Source organism: Salvelinus namaycush, chromosome 31 (assembly GCF_016432855.1).
Source record: "Salvelinus namaycush isolate Seneca chromosome 31, SaNama_1.0, whole genome shotgun sequence".
NCBI lineage: Eukaryota > Metazoa > Chordata > Actinopteri > Salmoniformes > Salmonidae > Salvelinus > Salvelinus namaycush.
The window spans coordinates 33,266,137-33,279,111 of record NC_052337.1 but is presented as its reverse complement, the minus strand read 5'-3'; the positions used below and the strand labels follow the sequence as shown (position 1 = coordinate 33,279,111).

Here is a 12,975-nt window from a genome sequence, read left to right as displayed (position 1 = left end):
GTAATTGTCCCCTCCAAGGTTGATATCAGATTTTCGCCCCTGTTAATGACGGGACTGGGGGTTGGCATCCTCTCTCACATCAAAACATACCTGCAGACGAGAGAAAGATGGAGAGATAGAATAAACATTTTAAAAACCCAAGGCTTAAACATGCTAACACTGTCATCATAATCATCAGGTGAAATGCAAAACTGACCTTGGATCATTAACTATGGGACTACTGAATCTCTATTTCAATGTAAAGAATCTCTTCAATAATACTTCCTGTTGACGTGACCTCTCACCTCTGATCATGCTGTGCCCTCTAAGTAGCCAGTTCAGATGTGAGAGGGGTTCACTGACACAGCTGAAATAACCTAGAGGATTTAGGGAGAAGGGGAGAGAGGGATGAAGTGAAGGAGAGAGACTGTTATTGAGAAAATAAGGTAGTTAAAGAGAGTGTTCAACAGGAATCTGTGTGTGGCCTTACCTGGTGTCCACACTAAGTGGCTGCAGAGTACTTTATGCTGAAAAACATGGACAGACACACGAGGACAAAAAATATAGCGTAGTTATAGAAATAATGAATTGTCTTACTATTCTCCATGGTTGGCCCTCTTGCCTATTCTTTGAAGGTGGAAGGAGCCACAGTTATACACCTGAGCCTGCTTACTGCACAACACAATCCATCAATCAGATTGATACATGTGTGTATGTGTGGGTTATAGGGTGTCTAATCGTTTAAACCTTTTTCAATATGGATGACTTAAAATAGCCTGTTTTGTTTTTGTACAGACATCACACCCTTACCTAAACAGCACCATCACCTGAGAATTAGAAATTAAAGGGAGAGAAACTGGGAATTGAATAACTGCAGTTGACATAGCTAAGTAAATGGAAGAATACTCTTACTGCAATGTGGATGGCTCTTAAAAGAGCCTTTGGTTGTGCATAGTGTAGTCTATGGTGTTGCCAGGGAACAGCACCCTCTTCAAAGAAGTAGGAGGTGAAGATCTCCCGCACACGGATTGCCTCTCTTGCTGCGTTGTTGGACCCCATCCTTGAAACATCCTGCAGGGCACCAGACTCCTCCTCTGGGACACGCCGGCGAGCTGCAGATCCCCTCCTGGTCCTCGTGTCCATCCTCATGAAGTTATGCAGGACACAGGTAGCCTTCACACGCCTGAATTCCTCCAGGAGGCAGTCCCAGATGGCCCTGGTCACTCAACCTTGCAGTGCCCTACACGGTAACTGTAGGCAATCGTTTTGAAGGAAACCCCATTTACAAGGTATCTAGGAATATGGAAGATAATGTCATTATTAGACTTTTACATCACCAGGTCATTGTGGACTACTAAAGTATAATATCCCTTATAACAAAGCATGATAACATTGGATTGATAGATGCATGGGCACACACATGTGCATGTGTAGCATGTGACACTAACAGGATCATAACAAGGATAGCATCACAAATGAATACCACTCGAAGCTTGATGATGAGTTGATCATTTGAATCAGCTGTGCAGTGCTAAGGCAAAAACAAAAATGTGCACTCCTTTGAGTCCCCAGGATCAGGACTGAGAACCACTGCTCTTCATTGGGAACTCTTCATCCGTAGACAGGCGTTCAGAGCTCTCTTTATCTGAGGACAGAAAAACTCAGAAGAAACAGACTTCCTTATACCCAAATTACACTGCACTGAATAATATGTTACTTTTACTGTAACACTGTAACAATTAATAAAAATAAAAAAAACATTTTCGAAATGTATTTACTTAACTTACTTGAATAGGTTCTCCCAGCCATGTAGATAATTGGAAACAGGGTAGCAAAGTTTGTCACCAGAGCGTTTTAGACCATATTACTATTGAACTATTTACCCATTTAATAACCAGACCTTCATACAAATTTGCTATGCTGAAATCTTGACGCACAATCGAACATGCTTCCATATGCTGCCAGAAAAAAAACGGTGTGAATTTGTGAAATAGCTAGTTAGTTGGGTGACCGCTAGCGTTTCAATCGGTGACGTCACTCGCTCTGAGACTTGAAGTAGTTGTTTCCCTAGGGCCGCGGCTTTTGTGGAGCGATGGGTAACGGTGCTTCGAGGGTGACTGTTGTCGATGTGTGCAGAAGGTCCCTGGTTGGGGCGAAGAGAGGGACGGAAGCAATACTTACTCATGCTGTATCTATTAAAACATTTCCACTGTCATCTAAATATTTCACATAAAGCAACATATCAAGTCAGCAGAGAGAAGTGCATTTAAATAAATACAAGAACATCAGTTCATTCTTTCTGTTTGATAAGCCACTTTTATTTCCAGGAGCAGTGCAATCATGGCCCAATCAAAATCTTAATTGGTCTTCTCAGCTGTGTTAGTCCTGGGCTGGAACAAAAATATGAATTGAGTGGAGCTGATGGAAATAGGGCTGCCCAGAAGCTCTACTCCTGGAGAGGAGAGCTGTCTTCTATGTGATACTGGAACTTGTAACCCCAGGAATCCGTCTCAACGGGCACATACGACATGGCGTTGTGTGGTTCAGGGTTAGGACAGGAGAAAGAGTTCATATCCGGCTCATATCCCACAGACTGTCCCATATCTAAACTAGCCTGTACTTCTAGGTTGTATGAGGGGTTCTGGATTACTGTGCCTGAGAGTTGAGAGGATGGCGATCCCATTGTGTGAGGAGAGAAGGTGAAGTGTCCTGAAGTGGTCTTGCTGAGGAGCTGGTTGTAATATCCATGCAGAGCTGGGACATCGGAGTTTGTGTTGGTTAAGGCACCCTTTCCAGCATTGTTATCTAGTACAGCTTCTCCAGACTGCTCTCGGTTACACACTATATCAATCTCACTGGGTTGACATGGATCCACATAGAGGATTTGGCGGCCAGTGCCCTGCTGGAAAACAAGAAAAACATTAATATCAGGATATACTCTACCTGCAGCAAGTACTGCTTTCTAGTCGAGTGCTTATATGCAAAAACAAGATGGAGTGGGACCGAGGACCTACCAGTGGTGTCAACCATTCCTCCTTCCATACTGGCTTTGGAATTTCAGGATGCAGGTTCTCTTTCACACTGTTGACATGAAGAAAATAAATGGTTGATAAAACAGTAATATGGACAGGTCCTGGAAAAAGTAACAGCCAATGGAGTGGGGTGGGCACTGTCTTTGTAACAGCATTTTATGACAAACATATCATAAATATTTTCAAGAGCAGTTTGTAACATTGCAAAAATCTGAAATTGTTTGTCCAAAAATTATGCAGAAAAGCTAATCCATGCTTTCGTCACTTCAAGATTAGACTGCTGTGAGACTAGGCTGTACTGAAATGCTCTACTCTTCGGCTACACTTCTGGTCATCTATGAACGTTTGAACATCTTGAAGAACAATCTTGCCTAAACGGCCATGTACTCTTAGAATCTCCACCCGGCACAGCCAGAAGAGGACCTCTGAGCCTGGCTCCTCTCTAGATTTCTTTCTAGGGTCCTTCCTTTCTAGGGAGTTTTTCCTAGCCACCGTGCTTCTATATCTGCATTGCTTCCTCTTTGGGGTTTTAATCTGAGTATTTTTATACAAACGTTGTGACAACTGCTGATGTAAAAAGGACTTTGGGTCGTTCCACCTTAAAAAGCACATCTCAGATTGTTCTGAAATCGTTTCTGTTGTTAGATAGAGACAGATAAAATTAGTATTCCTGCAACATTATTTTTTTTAAATATAATTTGATCTCCGAGAAATTGAGCTAATTGATTGCATACAAATTGCCTATTTTAATTGATAGGATTCATATATTATTCAATATAGTACCTAACATCATATTTAGACCAAACGTCTTTCTAACAATGAGATCGTCATGAGAAATCCAAAGGAACGGTCAAAAGTCACCTACAAACACCCCACGCCAATCCCAACCCAACAACGAGTATACAGTATCAGTTCACTATGTCTGACTAGTTGTATGGAGCTGCAGCTCTGAGTGTTGTTTCTTCATCCTATGTAATGTATTCTCAGTGAATTTGGTCATGTTTTTTTCCACTCTTCAGAGAAATTAGTCATTGAAGTTGTTAGGTTTCTGTCCCATCCTATATTCTCATATTAGTGGTTTCTGACCACTAGATGGTGCTGTTCCTATTAATAGGTGAAAAAGTTAGAAGATCCCCCCCCTCAATGTTAAAGGGACTTCACCCAAATTACAAAATTATACTGGTTTCCTTACCCTGTAAGCAGTATATTGACAAATGTTAACAGCAAACTATGCTTTGTTTTTTTGGGCCACTGCTAACTTTCTGGCATTTGTGGCACAAATCCAATGCAAGTAAATGGTACCTATATTAGCATTTTCACACTTCAAATCATCCTAAAGTATCTAAAAATGTATTGTGTAACTCAGTGATGTTACTTATAGATGGGGGGGTTGGTTGGTTCTTAAAAATACATTTTTTTTTTTTTTTAAATCACCTAATAGCAGGAATAGCACCCTCTACTAGTCAGAACCCAGTAATATCAGAATATAGGATGGGACAGAAACCTAACAACTTCAATGACTAAGTTCTCTGAACAGGGGAAAAAAAACATTACCAAATTCACTGAGAATACATTACATAGGATGAAGAAACAATACTCAGAGCTGCAGCTCCATACTACTAGTCAGACATAGTGAACTGATACTGTATACTCGTTGTTGGGATGGGTTGGGATTGGTGTGGGGTGTGCAGGGTCCATAGGTGGCTTTTGACCATTCATTGTTAGAAAAAAAGCTTGGTCCAAATCAGATGTTAGGTTCTATATTTATTAAATATTATATGAATCCTATAAATTAAAATGACCAATTTAGGTGCAATCAATTAGCTTCATTTCTCAGATATGTAATTATATTTGAACAAAATAATGTTACACAAATGCTAATCTTATCTGTTTCTAACTACAGAAACAATTTCAGAACAATCTGAGATGCTGGGTGTCTTGGCTTTCTGAAATGACATGGAACAACCCACTTTATAAAATACATTTGATTGATTGATTGATTGATTGACATGACAGTAAACATGTTCCTACCATTTCCAGTTTCTGTAGCATAAGATGGTGACCAGAGTGAGGAGACAGGCAGCTGAACCCAGGGAAATGATAATCACTGGGATCAACTGATCAGCTGTGGAATGAAGTCAGAAAGTTACAGCTTTTTACAAAGCAGCAGCAATAAAAATACACAACTGAATAGATCAGGACATACTCTGCGGGTTCATCTGGAGGAAGACTGGTGAAGAGTCTCCGCCCTCCCCTACTGATGTGAGGGCCTTCACTATGAATCTGTAGGAGCTGACAGGTATGCCTGTCAGATTCTTGGCCCCAGGCTCATCTGTCCATCATAGCAGGCAATGATTCAAAAAGAAGAAAGTAAGGAGAAAAAAAAGAAAGCAGCAAGATATGATTACATTTAATCAATTTGTCTCCGAATACCGTAAATCTTCTCTGGACATGTGTTTTATACCTGTAGTGACATTGAAAATTCTCATGCTGGAAGGATGGGAAGTATCAAAGTAGTATATGATGTAACCATGAATGAATGCCGTCTGATTCTCCGGGGGAATACCAGTCCAGGAGATCAGAACCGTGTCCGAACCATGCTGTTCTGCAGCCAACCTCTGAATCTGTCCTTTTGGAACTATGTAGCAAAGATAGAGATGGATGGTCAAATACTATAGCAAGAGGAAAGAGAATGAAGAATTCTGGATTTATAAGTCAGAAGAGTGGATACTTACGGCACTCTTTTACATAGCCCTCCCTTCTCTCCCATAGCTCTGGAGCCCCTGGAGTACAGGCAAAGATGGAGAGTGTGTACCTCACCCCCTCTTCAAAGCTAGCTGGGTGTGAGAAACCGCAACAAGGGCATGAAGGTATACATATTCTTCACGAACCAAACTCCAAAGGTATTACAATAACTATTAAAAATCATGTACCTTGTGACATGGTGTTTGAGCAATTTCAGCCTGACCTGGGTTCAAATACTATTTCAAATATCTCAATTACTTTCACATACATTTCGAAGTAAGTATTCAGATATTTTTTATTATAAAAGACAAGTAGTTGAATATTGGAATGTATCTGGAAATACACAAATATACTGACAAAAAAACAAACACTCCCATGCATTTAACCCAGGTATTAGAAAATAGTATTTAAAATAAGTACTTGAAAACACTTTCAAATAGTAGGCTATTTAATGGACATAATTTCAAAATACTTTCAAATACTGCCAGTAGAAGTAGCGGATTCGGGAGACATTATTTGAAAATACTCAACTACACAGGAAATAAGTATTTAAATAACAAAAAATCTAATACATGTGTTTGAACCCAGATCTCATTTCAACACACTATCCCCTTACTGAGATGGCATCTTACCTGAATGGATTCTGGCCCTGGTTATACCAGCTGGTACCTTAACCCACTCCACTCTGCATTTAGTATGTGTGGGACACCAGTCCACCACGTAGCCACAGCTAGCATTGGGGCTAGCGGACCAGGATAGGTTAAACCCACCATCACTGCCAACAATTTTCATGGAGCTTTTACTTCTGTGAGGAAGCCTGGGAATAATGATGATCGAGGGAAGGGAGCTGCCAGCAGAGTTTTTGGCTGTAACTGTGACCCTATGCCCCTCACCGGTGGATCGATCACTGATGAGAAAGTCATTCTGAGGTGGATGGACAATTGTCTCCTGCCTTCCCCAGGTCACCTCATAGTCCTTGATCTGCCCATGACTCTGATTCACTGTAAGGGGCTAAAGAGAAAGGGATGAATATTATAATCTATTTGATATAATTCATACAGTGGGCTCCAAAATTACTGGCACCCCTGACTGGCAATGCACAAACAATACTTTAAAAAATATAAACAATATAATTATAGAGAAACTCAAAATACCAACATGTGAGAAATACTGTACTTTATTAATGTTTCAATGGAACAAACCAAAATCATTCAATTATGTAATACAAAATAAATTTAACCAAAATCAAGGTTTCATAATTATTGGCACTCCTCATTTAGTACTTAGTGCAACCACCTCTGGCAAGGATAACAGCATGGAGTCTTTTCCTGTAATGTTTGACAAGGTTAAGGAACACATTTGGAGGGATTTTGGACCATTCCTCTATGCAGATCCTTTCAAGATCCTTCACATTCTTTGGTTTGCGCTTATCAACTGCCCTCTTCCACTCAGCCCACAGGTTTTCGATTTGATTGAGGTCCGGCGACTGAGATGGCCATGGCAGAACATTGATTTTGTTGTCACAGAACCATTTCTGTGTGGATCTTGAGGAATGTTTCGGGTCATTGTCTTGTTGGAAAGTCTACTTACGGCCAAGTCCCAGCCTTCTGGCAGAGGCAACCAGATTGTCAGCCAAAATTGCCTGATACTTAGTAGAATTCATTATGCCATCAATCTTAACCAGTGCCCCATGACCTCTGGAATTAAAACAGCCCCAAAACATCACTGATCCCCCTCCATATTTCACCGTGGGTATGAGGTACCTCTCCTTGTATGCATCTCTGTTTCGACGCCAAACATGCCGAAGCTGTATCTGACCAAAACGTTCAATTTTTGTCTCATCTGACCAGAGCACCTTCTTCCAGTCATAATTTAAATGACGTTTGGCAAACTCCAAGCGCTTGCGTCTGTGTCTTGGGGTCAGAAAGGGCTTTCTTCTGGCAACCCTTCCAAAGAGCCTGTGGATGTGGAGGTGGCGTCTGATGGTGCTTTTTGAAACCTGGTGACCCCAAGACGCCACCAAGGCCTGCAATTCTTTCACAGTGATTCTTGGGGATTTTGTTGCTTCTCTCACCATCCTCCTCCCTATCCTGGGGGGCAAAATGCATTTGCGTCCTCTACCCTTGAGGTTTTCAACTGTTCCATATTTTTGAATTTTCTAATAATTGCCCTGACATTGCTCAGTGGTATATTCAATCGTTTGTAGATCTTCTTGTAGCCATTACCAGATTTATGAAGGTCTATGCCCATCTGTCTCTTTTGAACTGCTAGTTCTTTTGTTTTCTTCATGGTGTTGGATGACAGCGGGATATTGCAGGTGTGTTACCTCATTTTTATACCCTAGTGAAACAGGAAGTGATGTAATGGCTCAATATAGTTCCTTAAAACTTAAGAAAAACTTAAATAAGTGGAATTTAATTAGTGATTTAATTTTGGTAGATGTTATTTACAGTAATCTTTAAGGGTGCCATTAATTGTGAAACCTTGATTTGGAGGACATTGAATTTTAATTAAATCAATCAATTATTTTGGTTGGTTCCATTGAAACATTAATAAAGTACAGTATTTCTCACATGTTGGTATTTTGAGTTTATCTCTAAAATTATATTGTTTATATTTGTTTAAGCATTGTTTGTGCATTGCCAGTCAGGGGTGCCAGTAATTTTGGAGCCCACTGTATCTAATTAAAGTCTTGATTATCAGCCCAGTCCCCTAATGTGCTATACTTAAGCAATAAGGCCCGAGGGGGTGTGGTATATGGCCAATATACCACGACTAAGGGCTGTTCTTAGGCACAATGCAAAGCGGAGTGTCTGGATACAGCCTTTAGCCGTGGTATATTGGCCATATACCACAAACTCCAAGGTGCCTTATTGCTATTATAAACTGATTACCAACGTAAAAATAAATGTTTTGTTATACCCGTGGCTGTCAGCCAGTCAGCATTCAGGCCATGAACCACCCAGTTTATAATGTAGTATAACCAATATCACATAATGTATACTATATAGTGTACACAATCTTCAAAACTTACTTTCCATAGTATAATGGTTTGGTTCCCTTCAATCTGCATCCATACATCTAACGCTTCAGGAACTGGGGACAAAAAAACACACAATGACATAAAAATGGTGAACTGTATGTAATCAAATACAATCTACACATACGGTGTGTGTTTGAACTGTCTTCCTTTTTACCCGTATTTAAAAAGGTGTGTCCATGTAGCTGCATATGGATTGGATACTCACTGTCCTCTTCGGTTTTGAAGGTGCTACCTTCGCTCCAGTCACCCCATTTCCAGAAGTGCTGTTTCAATCCACAACACACCTGCACTGTGTATGTCTGGGCAGGTGCTAGGCCATGTAAAACTACTGACCTAAGACCTATGCCAGAATAGTTCCTCTGTGAATAGAATGTAAATGGGCTTAGCATTAGTATTGCCTAGTTAATAACTCTATTGTCCATTGTATTGTAGGTGTCCTACTGTAACTTACCATGTCTATGTGCCCACTATGGTTCAGCTGTACTTGGCAAACCATTAATAGTATATGGTACTGCGGTCTTTCCCACTGCCACTGAACACTGGCATTCACACCTGAAGCCACCACTTCCATGGGAGCTAGTAAACGCACTGGAAGGTAGAACCTCAACATTCAATGGCCTTGTAAATCAATATACTAAGAGTAAGGAATAGATTCATATGCAGTGTGTGAGGAGCTGCTATCACACTACTGTACCTCTTTTCTTCAGATCTGCTGTGTCTCTGAGCTCCAGTGTGCCGAGCGGGTTTCTGGCAGTCAATGTCCAATTCCTCTCCCCCTGATCCACTCGTACTGTTTGGTAGCAGTTTGAGACTGTTCTGTTTGGACAAGCTCTGAAGAATACATGGACAGAGAATGTCACCTCCAGTGATTATTACACAATAATACTAACAATATCATGGCCTGGGTAGTACTCTAGCCTGATAATGACAGCTTGCTGTTGAACTGTTGGTGAATAAATTATTGCATTGGAGCTACTAGAGTGTGTGGCTTTTCCTTTTTGTTATAGTACTGTACTGTACCTTCCATTCAGGTGATAACGAGTCATCCTCTGTTTAGTCAGGTTGGTGGGCCTCCCTGTGTCCCAGTGACACTCCACTGACTCCAGGTCCCGGGTCTCACACACAAGGTTCCTGTCCCCAGGGGGGTCTGGGGGGGTGAATTATAGGATCTATATGTTTGAACACATCCCATATCCATTATGATTACATTCAAATGATGCTGTAAACTGTACAGTATGGCAAGGAACTACAGAGCTGTTTAGCTGCTTAGATTGGTAAGAGGGAGGCTTACAAGAAGTTTATACTTACATCCCACGTAAACACAGGTGCCATACAGAGGTGAATTACAATAGACATTGATGCAACTGGGCGGAGAGGGAGACTGCATATGCACAACCATGGCATAACTCTGGTCAATGATGTGGGTGGTGTTCATTAGAATGTTGTTGTATTTCATGTATTCAAGTCTCTGCCCTGGCCCAAGAATACAGCAGAAAGTAAAGTTGCTATCGACTTGAACCACGCTGCTTCTTGGGAAAACCTGTGGATGTGATGAGGCACTCCCTGCAGAAAGGTTACGGATGTGAACGAACAGCATTGTTTGTGTGTACTGTGTGTGTGTGTATACTTGCCTGCGTGTGATTATGCGTTAATTGTAATAAAAACACCAACCAGTGATGGACTGTAGGGGGCTCCATTGACTGGTGTAGTTCTGGTATCGGGAGCGGAGCCTGACTGAGTGGGAGGTGCACTCTAGGGGTAAAGCCGAGGTCCAACTCCAGTGGTATTTCCTGCTGGTGAGGGTTGGTCTCACATCCACAGCTTCCTGAGGACATCAACACCCACAACCAGCCACTCATACTTCTATATAGTAACCTTGGAATTGTGTCCGGTGGTAATAAGGTCCATAGTAGTAATGTGCATAATTGATTTGGAAAACACTCACACTGTGTACTTCAGTCATATTGACTGTTAAGAGAACCTCCACATCATAAATCAGTTTGTCCGGTACTCTGGAGGAAGATGGGTCATCTTCCCATGTTACAGATATCCTCTGGTCTTTTAGGTCATAATCCACACTCACATTCTGAGGTCCAGAAAGCTGGACACCTGGAGCTACATAGGTATAGCCTGTTACAGTATGCATGATGAAAATGCAATTCAACATCACATACTGTACAGTTCTGTATCAGTCAAAAATATTGATAAAATTATAACGTTTTGGACTTACCATCTTGACCATTTTGTTCTTGGAGGCTTGAGAGGAACAGTGAAGCCCATAGCAGGAAAACCAACATGATGTTACTCCCATAAAATATGCTGTGGTGAGGTGTTGGTTTAAAGTCAGCCTCAGTAGTTTCTGGTCGGGATAGTTGTTGGATAGACTGGTTGGTTGTTTAGCAACAAAACCAACGCGTGTGCAACTATGGGGAAAAACAGACGGGGTTGGCTTAGATTGTTGACAACAAGTAAACTTTTCGTCTCCAATGTTTATTGAAAACATAATTACATTTGCACAATGAGCACTTATTTGTTAATGATTTATGTATTATTATTATTTTTACACTGACCACTTGTCTCTCAAATACATCCTTAGTTGTTGGTTAGCTAGCTAGCAATAATGGAATTGACATTCAATCAGTCAAAACACCTCAAAACAAGACATGGTATCAAGAACAAGCTGAAACTAGCTAAAAAGAGTCACTTACAATTCCCCACATGGTTGTTGGTAGCTATCTGGCCATCCAGAATCACAATTCACAGACTGTTCTGCCCCATTGAAGCGCACGCTTCGTTTTCGTAACGTTGTCAGCTAACCCACTATCCCATGAGTTTGTATCCCCAGAAAAAAATATTAAAGTGTGGTTCCTTTAGGCTGGCCAACGTGCTGTACTACAAAGACACAACTTGGCAAAGCGTTGGGAACTGGAGGAGTTGTTAGGGGAGGTTTTTCTTGTAAAAGCAATGTGGGGAAAATATAAAAAGTTTGGCACATTGACATTTTTCTCCAGGCTGACGTTTTTCTTACTAAATCGTTTAGTAGAAACATGATACAATACAGGAAATCCTATCGGTCATGAAAGTCATAGGACCAGACTACTTTTTAGACATAAAGAGAAGTAAGAGAAAGCGACACCCCTCTCTCATCGGCTGACAGATTGCTATAACATATGTGATTAGCCGATACGTAAATTACTTAACCGAGGTAAAGACAAGTTTCAAGTTGGATATTCGCGCTTTCAAACCACTTGAACCACAGACTCCAAATAAGTGTCATGATGTTGGAAAAATTGCGCACAACATTGCACAGGTCTTATATTCCCGATTTGGACATTAATTCGCTTTCCAAAGCTAATAAACATGTGGAAATGTGAGCAGCATTTTGTATTCCTAGTTGAATTCGGTAGGGAGCGTAAACAAAGAACAACGCTTTTTTACATTCGAATTTCAATAGCTCCTTGGTCATGTGACCTACTGACTTCAAACAAGGTTTGGAATGTCCACTCAATGGGCCTCTACACATTGCACACCCTTTAGTTTGTCCATTTTCATCGCACAAGATTTTACATGCATTTTTCTTTTTCTAATAGTTCCTTGGTCATGTGACCTACTGACTTCAAACAAGGTTCAGAATGTACACTGACTACCCTTCTATATTGCACACTCTTGTTTGTGTACTGTAAAATCACGCAGTGTAATGTACATTTTTCATAGTTTTAAATTGCAATAGCTCCTTGGTCATGTCAATTACACACCTAAGAAGCGTGCAGTGGATATACACCCATAATGCATAACCTCTAGGAACCACCGTTGGCATGCAAAACATTCAATCTAAAACAAAACAAAGCGTAACACGTTATAAATAATATCAAATATCAATGCAGTATGACAAATTAGCCATCCATTGTGTTATATCATAAATTGTCTTCATGTTACTAACCCAGTCAGTCTTTGGGCCACATCCAGGTTCTTTATCAGCACACATGAAGCAGTTGTTGGTTTGTTGAACTCTGAAATCATAGGCATGAACTGAACATATGGCTGTCCCACACAACTACATAAAAATAAAGAATTTACATTTACTTTGAATTAAATGTCATTACATACCAGACATTTTTAGTATATCCTCAGCCATTTCTTTTCACAGTTCCTCCATGTGTTTTTGTGAAGGTTCTA

At 40.7% G+C, this 12,975-nt stretch overlaps 1 protein-coding gene across 5 annotated transcripts; it reads right to left on the bottom strand.

Moving 5' to 3' along the window:
* Positions 1 to 2,253: 2,253 nt before the first annotated feature.
* On the bottom strand, positions 2,254 to 11,725 carry LOC120026260 (leukemia inhibitory factor receptor-like). 5 transcript variants are annotated; one of them, XM_038971086.1, is made up of 17 exons: positions 11,508 to 11,725; positions 11,030 to 11,222; positions 10,745 to 10,914; positions 10,471 to 10,624; positions 10,108 to 10,362; positions 9,820 to 9,946; positions 9,494 to 9,630; positions 9,251 to 9,387; positions 9,005 to 9,158; positions 8,791 to 8,852; positions 6,389 to 6,767; positions 5,747 to 5,848; positions 5,476 to 5,649; positions 5,218 to 5,343; positions 5,043 to 5,136; positions 2,994 to 3,060; positions 2,254 to 2,878 (listed from the first exon to the last, which is right to left on the bottom strand). In XM_038971086.1, the coding sequence occupies exons 2-17, from the start codon at positions 11,094 to 11,096 to the stop codon at positions 2,426 to 2,428; spliced, it is 2,658 nt and encodes an 885-aa protein (XP_038827014.1). In that variant the 5' UTR covers positions 11,097 to 11,222; positions 11,508 to 11,725; the 3' UTR covers positions 2,254 to 2,425. The 5 variants fall into 5 exon arrangements, with proteins under 5 accessions (XP_038827014.1, XP_038827017.1, XP_038827013.1 ...); XM_038971089.1 differs by having other exon boundaries at positions 2,254 to 2,881; positions 6,650 to 6,767; XM_038971085.1 differs by having other exon boundaries at positions 2,255 to 2,881.
* Positions 11,726 to 12,975: the final 1,250 nt, after the last annotated feature.